This window comes from Bombus pyrosoma, linkage group LG14 (assembly GCF_014825855.1).
Source record: "Bombus pyrosoma isolate SC7728 linkage group LG14, ASM1482585v1, whole genome shotgun sequence".
Classification (NCBI taxonomy): Eukaryota; Metazoa; Arthropoda; class Insecta; order Hymenoptera; family Apidae; genus Bombus; species Bombus pyrosoma.
In genome coordinates this window covers 4,990,267-5,011,191 of record NC_057783.1, presented here as the reverse complement: position 1 = coordinate 5,011,191, position 20,925 = coordinate 4,990,267, and the positions used below count along the sequence as shown (strand labels likewise).

Below are 20,925 nucleotides of genomic sequence, written 5' to 3'. Positions count from 1 at the left end.
TTTCCGTTTTTGTCCTTGAAAATTTTCAGGAAGCTATTTTTCAGTTACCGAGTGACCACTTTATGGCTGACCTTGGACCCTAAATTTGGGAAATTTATTGCGAACACAACGAGGGTGCGCGTATCTGGGAAAACGCGTTCATACCCAGTGACCCAGAGAAACCGGACAATAAAGGAGAAAATAGTCGACAGTAGTGGGTTACTATGTTGCATCGTTGGCACCAAATGACTTTTCCTTTCTACTGATAACCTTCGCCAATTTTGTTAGCACAATATGGCTATCCTTAGTCATCAAGGCAAAGTACCTTCCTGAAAATATATTGGACTGGGTCAACACGTTTCGAACGTACACACTAACAGCTATTTTTATTACTTGTATATAAAATAAAACATTATATAGAATTGAACAATTGTTAAAAAATTATCGATATTTTTAAGAACTACTGCCTCGTTTGAAATTCTATATTATATAGAATTTACGTATTCAGTGGTATAATAGGTTCATCAATTTTGTGTAATTGAATAAAACTTCTCTTCTACTTATGCAACAAATAGATTGAGTCTGGTATAATCTATATATACCTATTTATCTGTCTATTTTCTATCTATATTCATAGTTACTTGTATCCATCAATGTTATTCAGACGAATACCCAAAGAAATCGACATATACATTAGAGGTCCTAATAGAATACTATGGGGTCAACGCATAATTGTCAATTCATTATTTTTGTATAACTCTTGCAAACGTTTATTTCGATCATTATTTTACACCACTCCGAAAATTCCGATCCATTAATCGTTTCTCTAATCTAACTTCTCACCTAGTATCTAGCTCTGAGAACTCGTGGCAAATATGCATCGTGTGTTCAAACGTTTATGGTACATACGATTGTGAACATACTCGAAGTTGTTGAAAGCGTTTCAAATGTCGTGACTAGACCCGTTCCGGTTAATCCATCCACAGATGTGCTCGTAATTTTATAAAAGTAACACGACAATTTCCCTCAGAATGTCGCCACTCGGTTAGTCTTGTTCTTGCAGGCGGTCTGTTTGGTTTTATTCGGCTTTCTCTCTCTTCGTACCCTCTCTTTTTGCGTTTTTGGTCAGCTTAAGAGATTTCACGAGCTACGTTTAACTTGTGCCGCCTAACGAACGGACGCTCCCACGTATCGGCGGCTCTTCATGCAGAGCGAAGGATTTTATGGTAAATGGAGTGGATAATTAAGCGTTTACCGCCGAGTCAATCGGCATCGTGGAATTTTCTTCTAAATAAGCGTTATTTCCGCAGCGATAGTGACAAGGTACGGTCGTCGATTACGAAGTACTACATTAACGAGACCGCCACACCGGTCGACCGGTTTCTCTGCGCTATTGCACGTTTCAATTTTTAAAAATTATCAACGTTCTGGAAGACAGGAAGCGCCGACAACCGCGCGCAATCTCGTTAAACCCCCTGACGGATATTACTTTTTTTTTTGCAACTGTCTTCTTCCCTTTCATAACGAGGATGTCCTTTTTTTCTTGGTTTGGTACAAACGTGGTCAATTTTCGTGCGTTTCACGTCTCTGTTGCATTCCCTCGGGGACGGTTCATCGCATCATTTATTTTATGCCCGTATTAAACAGCAGTCTCGTCCGAGTTTAACACTTTTGCGTATAACGTTAAATTCTTCCTATATTATCGCGTTTTGAACGTGAAATATTTATATTACGAAGTGGATGTTATAGTTGATTATTTTAAGCTATTCAGAAGCGAATTTTTATTAAGGACTCAAAGGGAAATGACTTTTTCCTATTTATTTATTTATTTTTTCTTCTTTTCTATTAGGTAACGTACGTACGTAAATAACGTACGTGAACATTGGTAAATTAGAATGTTCATGGATTTATATGAAATTTGAAATTGTAAAAATGCACAGAATGCATAGTATATATAGTGATTCCTGAAATATTTAAATACATTAAATTTTTGTTGTCACGTGAAAGTGTACTATCAAGTCGCATGAAACTTAATGTGCTTGGACTTAATTAGTATATAGATGTAATTAGAAATACAATAACGTGCAAGTACATCTTGTGGTCCCTATAAAAGTCTACATATAAAACACCCAAAGTATAGTACACGTTATAATACTTGCTTGGTGGTTTCATTTTTTAAATTGTATTCGTAAAAGTATATCATCGAACGTTAAAGTTAATCCTAAAAGGATTTTGAGGTCTAGCATTGAAAATTTAGATGTTAAATAGAATGGAATCGACGAACGGTAAAAAGAAACTTTTGATTTCAGGAGACGATGATGGACTACGAGGGTGACGGAGGGGAGTTGGAAGAGCTCGTTGATCTGGCAACCGACGTAGCGGATTCATCCCCGACAATTCGAGGTAATTAAACTTTCATTCTTCACCCCACGTTTCCCTCTGCCCCTCTCTCTTCCCTATAGATAAAGAAGAGACCGCGGTTCAATGAACAGGATGTTTTCGTTTAAATAGGGAAGCTTTCCAAAGGGTCGCAATTAGGGATGCAATTGAGTAAAATGTACACGAATCTGAATTTTCCTCCAACAATCGTGGCACTAACGATCCAATTAATTAACAACGACTGAAAAGCCACTCTGATAATAATGATCTTTCATGAAATAAACTTATAATAAATTGTTCAAGTATAGTAAATTGTATAGTAAATTGTTCATGAAGTTCACGACGTCTATTGCTCTGGTTCTTTAAGAGCTTCCATTTTCTTCAAGTAAACGGTTGATTTTGGAATATTCACAACTCTAGCTAAGTTGTGAATAAACTTTTCATTTCATACCTGAAGTCCCAAATTGCATCTTTGTTCCCTCGAGGTGAAATCCTCAAGTTCCCTTAAAAACTCCTTCGAGTAAATACAGTGACGGATAAAAGAAAGTTTAAAATAATAAAAACATTATGAATTTTGGTAGCTTCTGTAGTGAAAATTCTTTGCCATATTGATAACAGTGATCCATTCTATGTATCATACATATATATATACATTGCTTTTATCAAATATAAATCCATTTTGTAAAATTATCGTGTCTCTCTATTGTCTTCTTATTTTACGAACCTTATCTTGTACCATTGTATAAAGCTACAATACATTCCATTGTTTTATCTCCTTTATATCACTCAACGATTGAAGTTTCAAAATGTTTCATACAACGCGCATAATATATTCATAAAAGGTGTCTTCTATTGTTCAAATACCTGTACGAGCCTGTGTATGTTTCGTTCGAGAGTTCTCTTCACTTTAGCTAACGTTATTATCCCTCGAGGCATTCATAAAGCTTGCAAACAAGTTCCTTGCAATTCAAATGCTCCTTCGAATATCCTCGTTTCCATTTCTATTCCTAACTACCCTCTTGTTTTACACCCCCTTTCCGTCCCGGTGAAACCAGTGCATTCGTGCAGTTTATTTGCTCGTTAATTAGATTGTCGTAGAATAGCGGGGTAGAGAAAACGGCATTAAGAGAGTAGGTTCGCGTGTAACGAGGCGGAATAACGCCGAGACCTGTGCGGTGGATAGGCTGGGGGAAGAGGGTGGATGGGTGCTCGCGGGCGTAAGGGGTGGCTCTCGAAAATTGTTAAGCTAAATAAACGTTCAGCTGCGGGGAAAATTGGTAGAAACGCAATTACTGTGCTATCCTGCACAAAAGGGGAATATTTTCACCCTAATATTCCCGAGACAGAATAATTATTTACAGCCGCAAGAGAAAACTGTTTGTCACGGTCTTTCACTTTGTGCTGGCTTAGTCATAGAGAAAACCACTTCCAGATAGCGCCTTGTAAGCGTATCGTTAAAACGTTTCGTGTCAGACCCTTGATCGGATGGGTTCCTTCCAAGAGACGAAAATGGTTAGGAAGAGGACAAGTGTTCTTGCGTGGAGGACTGTGATGCAAGAAAGAATGCGACGGTTATGGTTAATTACTTCCGTTAGTGTCGGTCGAGGAATGAAAGATCGAGGAATCTTTCCAACCCCTCGGCTTGTAAGTAAATTCTTCTTCAATTTACAAAATTTAAAAGTCATCACAGTAATATCTCTTCAACATAAATATATGTAACATTAGGATCGAACGATAAATGATTTTTGGAAATATCTTTTTGAATATCTTTGTAACGACTACTTCAAAACAGCGGCTATAATTGCAACAACTCAAAAACATATAACCCTTGTTCTTCTTCCGACATATTGCGTATAGTTCATCAATCTCGTGTATCAATGGTCGAAATTTTTCATTGTCTACAAATATTTCTATCCTTTTACAAATCCTATTTTACATATATCTTTCCAAAATTGAGAATCTTCCCTTTCATACGTGATTTCAATGTCTTAACTTTCCCATATAAGAATCCCATTTCATTGGGGGATTCAACAAAGCACGACCTATGTGTCAGTCACGGTTTTTTAATAGCAGTTAATTACTATTAACTCCAACAATTTCAGCCATAAAACAAATCCCAAAAAAGGTGATGAAACTATTCTAAAGCTCGCTAGAAACGAGGCTCCTCGAACGAGAATGGCAATCTTCCACGATTCTACAAAGAAAGAAACTCAAAGGAATCCGTTCTGGACCGGTCAGAAGGGACGCAGAAGATGCAATAACATCGAGATTGTCAAAAGTGGAGCCAAGCTTCCGTGTTCTCGGTCAGAAAGAGTCAAAGTCCTCCAGTCGAACGGTTAAGGGGCGAAGGAAAAAGGAACGAGGCGATTCCCTTTTTGGCGAAGAAGAGATTTTCTCGCGCGATTATTTCGAGCAGGCAAAATTGTCCGGATCCCAGGATTCGTGTAATTACGTCCTTGGTTCTCGCGCGATGACTTTACGACAAAGTATACCTTTGGTTTACCACTTTATAATCAAGCAACCTCGCCTGTTCCCCTTCCGCGATTTGAGCTGTCCACTTAAACGCGTTCGGTAATCGCTCCTAATTACCCGGTCCTCCTGCACGGCCTGTCTTTCACTTTCGAATGGTGGCTGGTGGATTCCTCGAGGCAACGTGGAACATTCGGTCACGCGATCTTCCCGAAACGATCCACGATCGTATCGATCGCGACTACATAACGTCGGAACTGATACCGCATTGACATAGCAAAATAGTGCTGATTGAATATCGCTAAACATATTCGATTCGGTACATGTATCGACATCAGCTTTTAAAAAGTATTTCTCAACGACGTAACGAATGTTCTGGAAATTTTTCAAGTAAAACCAAGTGAAAAGAATTATTCCCAATGTTTGTCCTGAAGATAGGAATCGTGGAAATCCTTTCGCAACAGAACGTGCTAGGCTTCAACGTCTTAAAATTCGATCTTCAACATTGCATTCGTTGGGTATTCCGAGACACGCCGTTAGTCTTAGATGTAATAACGAAAGAATGAGAAAGGGTCGTTTATCATACGTCCGGCAAGAGAAAATAATCAAAATTGAGCGAATGACTTGAATAACCCTATGGTAGGATCATTTGAGTTCACAAAAAGGTATTACGTAAGAATTAAACTTCATTGAGACAATTTTAAACGAATACAAAACACGATGAAGAATTTAGTAGAATATTTAATAGAGATGTCAAAATTGTTATTGTAACAAAGAATATGTGAATTTTTGATGGGCCATTATATAGTACGATATTCGTCGTAAAGATTTTAAGAAGACCCCAATGATTTTACAAACTTATTTAATTTTTTGCAAGTGTTTTAATACTGATAAATTGGTTGAGTATCAACATGTATCGTATCACTCCCATCACTAGTTCCAACTTCGTTCGATTTCACGACGAGCTACCAAAAACTTCTGTTTTTTTTAGATTCTTTCTGGTTGCTTTTAATTGCTTCTACCGGTCTCTCCGGTCCATCGTCTTCGATCGATAATTTGTAGGGTCGACAGGGATTGCGATCGAAATTTCTTCCTTGGTTTCTTCCAATCGTCTTTAATTGGCTCAAACGGTAATCATTTCGAGCTTCTCATTTCAACCTACCGCGACAAGCTGCTTTTATGCCCTGTTTTGCATATACAAAAAAAATTGCACCTTAACAAGGTATGATCTAATTAAAGATTACTATATTCTACGGATTAATTTTAGTTTTAGTTAAAACTGATCTCTAAAATGATCAAGCGCGATATGTTTCTACCGTTAATAAAAGAAATTGATAAAAAGAAAGCTTTGTCCGAAAATGTTCGAAAGCTCGGTCTCGGGAGAACTGCAACTTTTACTTTTCACGTGATATAACCAGTTTAAAATTATTTTTGCGTCGCTTCCTTCAGCATGAAATGATTATTAGCAATCATCTTCCATATCAACTCTATCAAATCAAATTTATTTATACGATTCTCGATTCTCTGCCAATTTACGAACGTCCTCGTGAATTTCGTTCCTCTGGGCTTCGCCTTGTCGCGTAAATAACTTATCGATGCGTCTGTAGGTTTGCTGTTCGTGAGCTCACGGTTCGTCGTCTCGGCTCTTTTGTCAAAGAACAAAGGTAATCGAGTTTCCCCAGGAATATGGGAAATTTGTTACTCTCCAGCAGTCTCACGCGAGACAGAAATGTTTCTCGATCCCTTTTCGAACCGTACCTGCTTTCGTAGGATGCGCAGAAATCCTAGAAAATTTTTATTCCAAGGGCCATGGGGAAGGGTCGTGCCTTTTCTGCCAACAATTTTTCCCCTATCATCAATCTGCCTGGGAATTTCGATGATCTTTCTCCGTGTGTTCTGTGGACGGCTTACTATTTCCATATACATTAGGTAATATAAAAAAAAAGAAATGAATTTTTTATAACTAATTTCGATAAGTAGAGTAAGATTAGTAGAGCTTCTCTCAAAAATAAAATTTTCGATTCGTTTAGGTGAGTTGAGTTTGATAAATTGAAATTCAGATTTCTTACGCTTCGTTAGAATTATCGAAGCTCATCTGTTTTACTGAAATTAATCAAACAATCGCAATTTGATTAATCTGGATCTAGGACGTCATTTCATAAAATTTATATTTAGTAAAAATAAAATGAAATATATTCTGATTTTATTTGGAAGTTTAATCTATCGTCTAATTCATATACTTCACTAGAATTATTAATATTCTATTTTTCATTCAGCTAGTCGAACCTAAACAACTTGACTAATCTAAATCAAGATCATTATACACCAAGGCCACCGTATATTAATTTATCAAGATCTCGATAGCCTGCAACACAGAATCGATCGACCTGATTCTAACGCATCTCCGCCATTAATCGTTGCCCCTTAACCGTCTGAAATAAATTTTCAACTGGCTCGATCGGGCTTCTTGGTCTCGTTACCATCTCGGTATCGAGAGTTAAAGCGGCTCCCAGTTTCCGGGACAACATCAGGACACCAGATAACGACATCATCTTTCTCTCTCTTTTCGACTGTTTCAAAGTCCATTTATAAGATTCATTAAAGTTTTGCCGGTCGTTACCATTAATCACAAAGCGGTGGGATGCCTGTTCGTGCGCTATACACGGGGAAAATAACTTTCCGCTTACGGGCGTACGAATCTACTGACCCCTTTTTGAAATATGAATTTTATATGCTAATGGCGGCTCGCTTCGGCGAGTTACTTCGGCCGCTTACAACCGTAGGCGTTTCAATCTTCCGACGAAAATTCCGGCAGCCGAGCAATTTCTGTTCCAAGGGGTGGCTGAATAATAGAAAGAGCCGTACGGATCGAATTCGCCGCGATTTACGATCAATAAATTTCGTTTCTCTCTTTCTCTCTCGCTTATTTGTAATCCGCGTCGAAATTTGTTTGCGATGAAAGTTTTTTTGATAGAGGCGAGACGTTGGAAAGATGAAAAGCCCGTGAAACCGAAAAGAGCGCGGGAAAGTCAAACCCCCGTTCCATTTTTGTCATCCGAATCCCTCGAAACTCTGGTAAATAACGATTCGTGCGATTGATTTTCCAGAGTACTGCCACGATATGAATTTGTCTTTATTTTAATAACAGCGACTATACGATTGAGTTTGCTTTTACATTTGCTAGGTTGATCGTTTTAATTGCTACGATCTTAAGACTTTAAAAGCACATTTTCGTTCATTCCCTGATCTTAATTTCATTTTACGAACGAGCAGGGAGATTGAAGTTTTATTAATCGAAAAATCAAGTTTCAACCCATCTGTACTTCTTGCTTTTCCCAATGGAACCGCTAATATTTCCAGAAGAACGTTTTCTCTCACCCTAGGAGAATTTGTTCCAACGGTCTTTACGTAATCTTCGATAGTCGAAGAATCTTTAAGGGGTGTCATAAGTTGACAGAAGACGTCCGGGCTTATTCTTTTTTCCATCAGGCTATCATCATCCGTCTTCTTGACTTCCTAACGATGAGTGGAAGAACATTTTACATGGACCTTATGAAACTTTTATCCATGGTATACCTTCCTTCTTCGCGAAAAGGGAGATCGTTCCTCTTATTATTCAAGTTTGCTATACATATAACTCGAGGTAACTTTTATATTTTTATTATGTGCGGTGATTTGGGAAGTGTTTATTCATGAAAATCTAATTGATCTTTCTATTTTAATGTCCCTTGACTCGAATCAATAGAGTTCAAAAGGGAACAACTCGTCAGTTTCAAAGTCAATTACAGTCATTTTTTAAACGTTCGATAGTACTCAGGGAAATTTTGAATTTGATTGTTTATGTATGTATGGAAGCGTCAAAGGAATTTTGATGTATTGTTTACGAGAAATTTAAAGGTGCAAGAATGCACATAACCCTTATGATAATATCTAATAGATGAAACAAAAGTATAAATTCCAAATATTCGCAGTCTAATAACGATTTCAGTGAAAAATATATCACGCGAAAGTTGAATTGTTTCAATGATGATGTAATTTGATTTGCCTGAAACGTATCGATTTACCGAATCTATAGAATAGTTTCGTTCTTGTTCGCCTGTTCAACAATAGAACGTTTGATAGACTCAGTTGGTAATAGAACCGTTCAAGGAGGTGATTCTGTAATTGTTTTAAACAGCATAGATCATATCCGTGGGACATGGACACGTTGTTTACCCTTCGGAGCCCTTTAAATCTCTGACTAACCTAACTCAATCCATACAACTTTTCCTCGTCTCAGAGACCATAGAAAGGAGACATTTAAATCTGGCTATCCCTGTGGGAACGTCCGGCGTCCACGTTCCGGGGGTTTGTCGTCCGGTGGGAAAAAAACAATGAACTCGTTTCTGACTGGTCCAGACTCCGCTCTGGTGTCGATCGTATGAAAGGAAAAAAGAAGAGAGCGACTAACGTTCGAGGCTTTTTAAAAAACCAAAAGGAAAAAAAGGGAACGATTTACGTATCGAGAAAAAATCGTTTGGTTCGTGAGACATGATCTCAACTGGTTCCTCTCGAACAATTTTCTTGTTAATCTACGTACGCGAATCGAGATTTTAATCGGGACTCGTTTGACCGTTGTATCGGCTTGCCTAATTAATGTTCGTCTAAATTATAATTAAGAGTATTATTTACATATATAAAAATATAATTTTAATTTTAAATTTTTATCATTACATTTTTTAGTAGTAAAGTGATATAACCTTTTGTAGTTATTGTCTACATTTTGTATTTATTGTAGTTGTACGTTGTTACAGTCCCATAATTTAATTTCATCATGTTTACCGAATCTGAATTTAACTAATTACCTTTCAGTGTGTATTTCATTAAATAATAATAAAACTTTCCTTCAATTTTTAAATTAAAGGACAGCAAATTCTAGTTCAAGTAGATTATTAAAACCCTTGGCTTCTGTGATTTGATCAATTTTGTTTATCAGATTTGACTATGTTTTGCTGGAAATGATACAAGTGCAATTTCCAACATTCGCCAAGGATATTCCCTCCACCCTCTCGTTTATCAAAAGCAACATCCTTTACCGTGCAGGAAAATACGATATATCCATACAAACACCATTTCCCTAAACGAACGCAAATTCTGCTTTCCAACTATCCTCCCAACCCCAACACGTTGTTACATAATTCATAACAAGAACAGACTTTCTTGTTCAATCCTCTCGCTTCTCATCCCTTGGAAAGTAATAATTCTCAACTTATTTAATCTCCCTTATTCAGATATAATACACTTTGTAGACTATCTTTTTAATTCTACGAACTCTGCGTAAATATTTATATCTAATTTAAATAAAATTTTACTTATACTCTATCGTTACACACTCCTAAACGTGACTTTTCAAACATTCGATACTCCTTACCCGATGTTCACTATCAGATTTGATCTCCTTTCTACCACCTCGTCCTCCTCCAAACACCAATTCTCCCACAAATTCCCAGGGACTATCACCAAGATCGTTTAATCACGAACGATACTTATCCCTAAGAGTGTTTTAAAATATCGATTTAGATTGACAAATTATTCAATTTTCAACTTAGACCCAACAATTTTGTGATCCGACTATTCACCTATGTAAACGCATCTGTTTTAGAATTCGCTTGAACGTGATTTCTTAAGAGTCAAGAATCTCATATTAAATATCCACTGCGAAACCTAATTTCATTTTTTTCACCATCCCATTCTCCTCGAAACATCTACCAACTCTCCCATCAGTTTCCCAAAAGGTATCGTATACCGAAATATCGTTTAATCGAACACCATATTCCGGATGTCCATGGTATCCACGTTCCCAGGAATAGGTGAGCAACGAACTGGCCCTACCTGACGTCTCGTCGAGGGTTCTCAGAAGGGTGTACTCGTACAGGGGCGTGTGTGTGTATATATATATGTATATATACGTACAGAGTATGGTTGGGCACTATTACAACGAATAAGAGAGAAGGGGAGAGAGAGTAAAGGAGGCTCGTGCGAAATTCGATGATTCGCAGGAACGGATGACGGGGTGTGTAGCGACAGGTAGTTCCCATGGGAGGTTCATGGCGGAGGATTCCCACAGGAACGAGACGCGAAACCGGGCCACGAGACTCGAGGCGAATTCCGGTCGGAGATTCTCTTTGATTCTTTCGCGAGGCTCGCTTTTATCGAGAATCGAGTCGAGAATCGAGTTCTATGGCTTTTCACGTATTCGGCTTCATTAATGTGTTTTCTCTCTCTCTCTCTCTCTCTCTTTCGATCCCTGACAAAAATTCGTCGGTAAACTAAGGATTCTTATGCATTTATGGGAAACTTAAAACTGCGAAGATGAATAGAATCGTATAACGTGAAAGGACATATAAAATATCTTAAGTATACTTGCTCGTTGTAGCATTTATCGAGCGAAACAAATCTCTGATTAAGTTCTATTTCCTTAGTTGCGTTGAGAAAACATTTAATTTGCATAAACGTTCGCAGTATACTCATCACCAATGTTTAACTGTCCCTCAGGAAGTTTGTTCTGGTTTTGCATAAATCATTTAAGCGATCGTTCTCTTTTTACCTTCCCCTCTTTTTCCTTGCTTTTTCAAAATCAGCGTTTGCGAACTGGGGAAAAATTCTCTTCTCTGTATGAACGATAATTCGTGGAAATTTGCGAATTTGCCAGAGGAACGACGTACAGTCGCTCGTGAAAGCATTCGAACATTTAACGTAGAAAGTTTTTACCCGTATATCGTATGTGTTACGTAAAACGTTTTGAAGTTTCATTTCGACGTATTGAAATTTCTTCACCAGTAGTTTTCATATATATTTATAGATTGGTTACAAATTTTATCAATATGATCACCATAGATGTCACAGCTAATTCCACTGCAATCGGCAGCTAATAGACTGCAGTAAAAGACACGATAAGTCAAATTTCATATCTTCTACGAGGAAGCAGTCAATCAATCCCTTCTTAAGGGGATTTCCAAATTATCTTTTTTTATTTCACGCGTTTCAAAATTTTCAAGTTATTGCTAGTCATAATAATTACACCTTTGGTATCCTTCAAACTTATCAGTTTCGTTTTCAACGGACTCATCTTTTAATTCAACAGATTGTTTTCGTTCTCGATTACCATATCAATTTGTAGCGGCGCAGGAGTCAAAGGACGACGCGAATCGAGAGCGATTCATGTTGTTGTTTTACCTCGGGGCATTGACACAGCCTTGACGCATGAAACATAACGACAAATAAACTCCGGGCAAAACAATGTCGCCGCTACATGCAACCATTGAATGATCGATGAGTGATTGCGAGCGGACAGTATTTCCGAGTATCACGAGTATCTAACAGTATCTACAATATCTTCGAGTATCTACCAAGTTACGCGACGAGCATTTACGAGTATTTATCCGCGATTTTATTTTGCGATTTATACTTTGTACTAACGACTCAAGTATACAGGTTGTACATTAATTTATTATGTTAAATATATTCGACAGTTTCAACAACGAGTAATTTCGTCATTAAACTTCACCGACCAACGTCCTCTTCACATAAACATCTACAAATTAAAATCTTTCTGTTTAATCATAACGTAAGACCAAAGTCAGTTTCCCCTGCGAATCTCATACAGAACTACATAGAACTTTCCTGCAAACGACATTGTTTGTGATTCTTCAAGATCGCATTTTTAATGACTGGTTGCGATTCCTTGAGAACAAACATTTCGTAAACATTGCAGTACAACGAAGAACCACAAACCCGTCATCTAATAACTATCCTGAAACTTCAAAATCTAAGAAAGTTCTACTAGTGTAATAGTTTCACGAACCACTCTCGAAAGACAAACTGCAAACTGGATTGCTAAACTTTCAAAATCCCATACTTCGTCACTACTCGGCCCCGTACGAACCTTTATACATACATACACACGCAAATGCATTGCTGGGTCTCTGCGCAGATGCCGCGGAGAGGTTGCTGACGTTACTGGGCGTGGACGAGGATCTCGAGGACCTGGTGTCGTCCTCCGAGGACGAAGGTGTCGAACTGGACGATCTCGACGAGGACGAGGAGGAAGACCAGCGCGAGAACGCCAGGCTGTTGCATCAGCTGGCCGCTTCTTTGGCTGAGGAATTGAAGCAATCTCATCAGAAACAGACTTCGAACAGGCTCCTGGCCAGAGGTGATCCCTTCGATAGGGATCGAATGGAGCTGATTGGGACGAGTTACCTGGAACACAGTTGCCTTGATGAGGTCGAAGACCCGAAAGGAAGCAGCTGTTATCGAGACAGCGTGGCCGATAAGTGTCACAGACAAGATTCGTCTCGTTCGTTTGGCAAACAACACGCGATCTTCGAGCCTTATCAATGTTTGGAGGGCCGTTTGAGGATGGTCCAGGAGAGAGATGAAGGCAACAGCGACGTTGAGCAAGTTCCAGCGTCATGGAATGCCGGCTGGGATGCCTGTGCCACGGAAGCCCTCAGATATCTCGTGGAGGACGAGGGACTGCCGCCTCATCATCCTACGGTCTTGGCGATGAAGGATCATCTGGAACTCCAAAGGGAACGCGCCTTTGCTCGATACACCACGTAAACGGGTCGCTCTGATTTTTATCGGACGAGGTACTTCTTTTTTTTCTTTTTTGTTTATTCTTAAAGGGAAGCCCGTCTGGCTTTTACCGATAGGAACGATCTCAGTGATGGAGAGCAATCGCGAGCCGAACAGAATGGAAACGAGGGGGTATTTCCTGTTCGGAAGAGGAGGTTGAAAGATGAATGTGGGGATGGATGATCGGAGGTGGCCAGATTCTTGTGGAATTAAGGGAGTCTTTGGTAATAGGTGTAGTTATGGGTCCGGGGTGGAGGAATTTATAAGAGGATTAATAACTACGTACATTATCGGTTGGGAAGTATTAGGCCACTTACTGAGCGTATTTGAAAATTAATTGAAAGATTATTAAACGATGAGATTGTTAACAAGTGATTAGTAAAGCGATTAGCCTCGAAGATTGTTACTTGGTTTCGAACCTACGTAGACATATGAGATATTTTTCTAAGGTGCAGAATTATCTCAAGTTCGTTTTATATATAACTTTTTTCTTAATAACGTATTAAACATGTCCTTAAAATATTACGAGTCTTTCTGTACTTTGTACGAATATTTCTTATAAATTCTCAAGTACGAAATCATGATCAATTAGTAATTTCCTTGATAATTTGAACCAGCTATCGCATCTTATATCGAACCATAAAGTGTCCTAATACATTGATCAACTCCATAAAATGAGAACTACAAAAAAATAATGACGTTACAATCGTTAATGTCTTTTAAGTCATATTATTATTATATCACCTTGTAATAAATAACTAATGGAAATATGTAGTTTATTTTTCGAAAATCAAATACTAGTCGCGTATCTGTGTGACAAAATTGAGAAATTTAAATTACTCGATTTAAATAATTTAAATAAAAGCCGGAGTTGATCAGTTTGGCTTTCAAGAGGCTGGTTTATGAACAGGACTGTATTTACCTACTTTTCAAGAAAACCTTTTCAAGAAAAATCTAGAAAAGGTTAAAACGTTGATATTCGACTTCTGAGATATCTTAAAGTTTGGACTTCAGCAGCGAATTTCAATGGTTATACACTGGAAGCCTCGTGTCCCACATTCACTTTTCAATCATCTCGAGTGGAAGCTTCGTGATCGTCCGCACCTTGGCGATTTTGCTCGAGCAGAGAAGTTCCTGTCACAATAAAAAGAAGGAAACATGACGAAACGAAGAAGGAGAATCTCTTTCCATTCAGAATAAAATGCATTCACCGTGTGTTTGTAAAGTGAACGACGCTTTCATACGGCGCACCGTGAGAGAGACACTGTGCTCGTCAAGTAGATTCGAACTTCTCCATAGATTTTTCTGGAGGATGTGGCTGTGGCTTCGTTCCGGGCAACTTTTTTTCAAGACAAGTTTTCTCGTCGAGCAATTACCGTGAGAATGTCGCGCGACTGATTTCTTCATAGCTTTGTCGCACGTCGAAAGTGAACGCCCGCTCGTCAATCCCTTTCTACGACCTTTCTCCTCACCTGAAAATTAAAAATTAAGTGTTAGATCGTGTAATAAGTTCGTTCGCATTTCCTTGACAGAGCACCAAACTTTTATGTAACATTACTTTCATATAAGAGCTATTTAATCGCCGATCTATCCTTTGCAATTGAATCGAGCAACTTATCACATTCATGTGGTTATTTAATAATTGATATTCTACTCACATTCTTGATGTTATTTAACGATTAGCCGTGAACAAAATTTTTCGAGCATCGAAATAATAGAAGGAAACAGGAATAATTTCACGAAGATCCAAGAACGTTGTTCTTCCTTCGTTACTATCGTTAGATAATAGAATTATAAGCAATATGTATATTATATCACTTGTCATATATCGACCAGCTAATATAGATAACGTTTATATAAAATTCCTGAGAATATTCATCAGAAGACAGATGAACTTGTTACACGATTTAATAAATAATCAGCCAAAAATTCTAAAAACTCTAGGCTAATTAATACTAAGTACTATACTCTTCGAAGAGTTGAGATTCACGTTTGACGAAGGCTTCCAGCGACAAAACGATTCCGTTTTTTACTAGGCATTGTACAGTCACTGATATATTCCGTTTTTGGCTAAAAGACGATCGTGGATCGATAGATCTGCGACTCCTCAGGTTCCTACATCGATGATACAGCAGAAGGAGGATGAACTTAACATCCAATGGCGCGTACAGATTCACGTGTTTGCATTCAATTACCAAATCAGCATACTTTTCTTTTTTATTAATTCGTCCAACCATAAAGCGAGCCACTTTTTTTTATCATTTTTTTTTCTTTAGTAGCACAATTTTGTACTGGTTTTCATGTATCGTCGTTAATAATATTATAATCGCCATTCTTACTAGCATTATCGATTATTTTTCTTTTCCATTTTTTACTATTATTTTTTTTTTATTATTTTTTTATATTATTTATTGTACCCTTATCGTGTTAGGCTAAGGAAATAAAGTTCTCTCTTCTCGCACGCTTTCGATCCATTGGACGTTAGATTCACTCCACGGAAAACGAATGTCAATAAACGATGTCAATACGAAGGGGTTCATACGCTGGATCGATATGAACGAGAGAAAAAAAGGGCTGAACATCCCATGGGGCAGAATTTCTTAATTAATGTCGACAAAGAGAAACCTGTAGATTTTTATCGTGTATCGCTTTCGACTTTTTAACCCTTCAAAATTGCAAAGAATGAAATATCATGTTAAACAAGATATTAAAGAGTTAAATTATTTTCGAGGATACGAAAATAATTCGATCGATCGAATTTGCCTTTTTCCGGAAAAGTGAACAGATACAATTCACACAGTGTCCTGCACATTTCAATTTTTTTAAACAACATAGTCATCGTGTTACGTTATTTTTATTACCGCGAATATTTATACGCATATGGGAAATCTTAGTGTTCAAGTATGTACATAATGTTCAAAAACATATAAACTATACAATAAACTACACATCTGCAGTCTAGTGCGTCAGTTTTATCGATATCGACTGATTTTGCACATTTGAAGGGTTGAAAAGCGAGGAGAGACGTCCGTTGAAATCAGAACTAAATACTCCTAGAACAAACTTGTAGATTATTTTACCGTAACCGTGTGATAATTCGAAATTATCAAGTTTTTTAATCGTTCGAATATTGCATCGCATTTGTGCCCGTTTTCTCAACATTTTCACCAAAAGTTTACCAAGTGCCTCTGTTTAAGTCAGGCTCGTAAATCTTGACCCCATAAATAGACGGTGGATTTTTATGCAAATTCTTATTTTTGAAGATAAACATGAAGCAAGTAGAACTCTCGGTAGAAAATTGTTTTGCCTGCCAAATATTATAGGAAGCAGTATACGTTGAACATTTTATACATTTTTTCATATTACATGCACTCTGTGCAGTTTCCATATAAACGTATAAAAATCTGCGTAAGCTATACTCGTAAAACTTACTGTAAACCCTAATTTCGAAACAGAAACGCTCAAGAACTTATAAAAGAAAAAGGAAAGGAAAAACAGTGCAATGCAATGTTCGATCGATTCCGACAAAAAATTCGTATACGATTGGGGGATCCAGTGTCGTCGATGGAGCGACGAAAATATTTAACGCTAGCTAATATCGAATTCTAAAAAGACAGTTCATCGATTAGATAGGTTTATAGAATATTTCTAGGTGATTAAGTCAGCGACGAATCGTTCCTGGTGTACGAGGACAATTGTTCAACGTCGACATTGGATCGATGAAAAAGTCGTAAATCGGAGTATAAATTGTGGCGAGTGATTTTCGATCGACGATCGAACCTTTGATCACGAATCACTCGCTCGAAGAATCAGAGAGAATTTTCTGCCACGACCATCGATCTCGTGGAGACGACGTTCCATTTCGTTTATTTTTAAGCTTTAATCTTTACGTTTGACTATAATTAAATAATTACTGTGCACGCAATATCATTGAAAAATTCGATTTCAATCTATTACAATCCGTTATAAATAGACTGCTAGAATACTCGTGCAGATTTATACTTTCACACACGTGATATAAAAAATGAAATCGAAGAGAAGAGATCTTTTCTACTTATTAAATATTGAAACAAATATTTATACTCTTTATGTATTTTTAGGTATTTACCGTACATTTTATGTATTTTTAAATACTATGTGTATTCTATGGACTCGTGCACAGTTAAATCTTTTATATATACGTCTACCTATAATTTATATTTTTTAACGTAAAGATCAAGGACGACTGGACGCACTATTATTTTTGTAACTAATAAAATTTCGAACGAATATTTCATGTACAAGTAGTTTGATTCCATAATGGGGAATTTAATGAAATACTTGAATGCTTTCCAAGTTCTTAATTACCATTTTTTAGAATAAAATTATTAATAGCTAGTTGCACATTCCAATACGAGTTTAACAATATGTGTAATGCAGCATTGAAACCATTAAAGATGGCAATTAAGAGAGAAATTCAGATCTTTAATTAAATTACCTTTATGAAATCAAACAACTTTCACTTTCATCGAACATTTTTCCCTATCTTTGATAATTTGGAACATTGTGCGAATATTAAGGAATCTGTTTTTTTCTTTAATAATCGAGATTATTCAAAAATGGCTGGAAAAATGAATCACGCAGCGTGAAGATAAAATCGCGTGCCTCCTCTGAACGACAACTTCCTCCAAATATTTGCCATGAACGCGTTTCTACGAGATCGAGTCAGGATCGACTCACTACTTGTACATATGTGTAATATATCGTTTTAACTTATATACGACTATTGTTACTTTTACAATAAATCATTGTAGATAACATTGACCAGTAAATAAACGAACGCTAAGTTAATTAAACTCTTTTTTCATAACTCCATTCCACGATGATTAATCATGCATCATTATTAGACTATTAGATATTTATGAAAATTTGCATTTTTATACACATAATTTACAAAATGGAACTTACGTAGAAGGTTGTCTAATTTACTAGATATCGCAAAGTGTGCTGTATCGAATATCGAAAAGAGTTTCAATGTTTTCTACATTTTTTCATATTACGTGTACTCTATGCATCTTTGTATACTCAAATTTTCTATAAACGCACAAAAATCCGCGGTTTGTTTTCTACAGTGCTAATGAAACCTCAAACTATTTTATATAGAACGTCTAATACATACACTGCTGACCATAAGTATTAGAACATTTATTCGTTATATTTATTGGAAAAATTAAATGAATTTTATTTCATGTAGTGTTCTACGTTGCAATACGCGTGGCACGAATAAAACTACAGATCCATAATAAAATAAGTAGAAAATAAAAGTGAAAGGCATATATGTATTTGTATCAAATATCATCAACTGACCTAATTCTTATGGCCGTCAGTGTATACAAAAGGTTTCCACGGTAAGTATTGAAATATCATACTTTTCTCAAGCACAGTACCTCCAGAAATGACATTGTAAGCAACGATCGCCCGTCATCGAAAAACAATTTTCCAGATAATTTGTCTTTTCATCTGTCACAAAGGAACAGACGAAGAGAAGGTCCTTTCAGCCTGTCCAGCTCGAAGAAGTCGAGGAACATGTATACTGTACATTATCGAGATTTCGAAGGGATCCAAGAGAACAGAGAAATCCAGGAAGCATCACGGTGGCTGTGGGCTGTGGACACTAGAAGAATCCATAGGAAGGCTCTATCTGGCACGCGACCAGGTTGAAAAGGATCCCATGGGCAGGTTTATCGTGGCAGCTTGCCTCGGGGATCTCTCTACGCCAATGGGGCATCTGGTGTCGGTTCGTAGCACATGCCATGCATCTGCTCCGTCGAGGTACTTTTGTTGTCTTCGACGTTCGTTCGGCGAAAATAAGTCCAAGCTGCTGTTACCAAGGGAATCTATGCTCTTTCTCACACCGAATCGTTCTTCCATCAAAGATTTACCGATGCTGATTTATCTTTATTCGAGGTTTTAATTAGCGATCGATTAAAGAAACCGTCAGCCTCGATTCGAATCTCCCGCCATTTCTAATCGATGACCACCTTCGTAGCATTTTCGAGCAGCAACGGTTACCAGATAAACGAGACTAATTTTGTAGGGCGGCAAGGAAAGATCATATCTAGTAATTTCTCGTTGAAAATTGGAAGATCTTGGGGATATATACGAAGATAAGAGTTTAAGCTCTCCTAATTGGACACGTTTCTTGATTCTCTCGAAGGACATCGTATCTCCTATCTCGAAGATTGAAATTCTCAGAGGACGTTCGATTTTTTGATATCGCTATTCCGAAACTTTTTATTATCGTTGGAAAATCTTCGTCTGGCGATTTCCGTTTCAAAAATTTATAAATCTTACGGGTACGCTTTGCGAGAGTTTTAAGTTCTTCCTTGGAATATAATTGGACATGTTTCTTCATTTTCCTGGAGAAGACGCAAACTTACGTATCTAGAGGATTTAAATTCCCAGAGGGGACAATAAATCCAACGTCCAAGTTCTCGGAATTGCCATTCCACTTTGCAATCTTCATTGAAAGTTACGAACAACTGCTTCTAAAACTTTCTGCTATCGTTCGAACGTGGCAATCTCTATCGAAACTTACGAAGTCCGATAACATCACTTTTTCCACTCATCTGACATTCAATGTTCAAATAGTCTGTTTCATAAATTTTACTCCGAGACCTTCTGCACGATCATTTACTAACTAATTTGATTCGATTATCTATAAATAAATATAAATCTACGTGTCCCCATGTACTGTAAAACGCTGTAGCTAACGCTATAATACCTTGAACGAGGATTTACGAACCAATTGCATAATTCATTCTATAGCGTACCTCGCTATAGTCGAAAATCCAAAATCGAATTATCCAAAAGGGTGCTGATCGTCGGTCTACGCTTCTCGCGAATTTAATTCGCCCCCTCTTAATTCCGACGATCTCTAATCATCCCCGGGAACATCCTGCCGGGTGTTCGAGCTGGCTGATGCCTTTTTTTCCACACGAAATCATTTCGATTTTTTCCACTGGCTACAGTGTGGCCGTGGACGAGAAGGCAGAGGGTGGCCGAGAGGGGAGTGAACAGCTGTTCCTGGTTGAACCGTCAGGTGGTATCCCCGTGTTCGTCAGCTGCGGGGGTGAAAATACGAGAAAGGGTTGCGAGCAGACTTGTTTCTGCCGATCGGTCACCGAATTCCCCGGAATAGGTCGATTGGAAAACTTGAGACACGAATATTCGTGGGATCAGGATTCCTTCGTTTGTTTTTTTTAAATATCTTTTTTTATATCGACAGCGGTGTAAAGTAGCTGGTGGCAGATGCTTGGGACCTGAAAATATAGAGTTCCATGGGCTGATGAATGAAACGGAGTGTGAACGTTTAAATTCTTTAAATATTCTTGGATACTATTTGTTGGTTGAAATAGTTGGGGGATTGATTCTGTTAGATCGATTATTTGAACGACGATAAAGACATTATGGAAATACCAGGGTCCATGAGTTAATAAG

The 20,925-nt window shown here is 37.6% G+C and overlaps 1 protein-coding gene across 3 annotated transcripts in view; it reads left to right on the top strand.

Moving 5' to 3' along the window:
- LOC122574592 overlaps nt 1–19,399 on the top strand; it is a 37,090-nt gene extending 17,691 nt beyond the window's left edge. For 2 of the 3 annotated variants that reach the window (XM_043742316.1, XM_043742315.1), the window contains exons 2-3: nt 2,289–2,382; nt 12,800–18,276. In XM_043742316.1, coding sequence (XP_043598251.1) covers nt 2,289–2,382; nt 12,800–13,431 — 726 coding nt within the window. In that variant the 3' untranslated portion in view covers nt 13,432–18,276. Of the gene's footprint in view, nt 1–2,288; nt 2,383–12,799; nt 18,277–18,956 lie in introns of those variants that run through there. The other variant, XM_043742317.1, reaches the window with a different exon arrangement.
- The last annotated feature ends 1,526 nt before the right edge of the window (nt 19,400–20,925 follow it).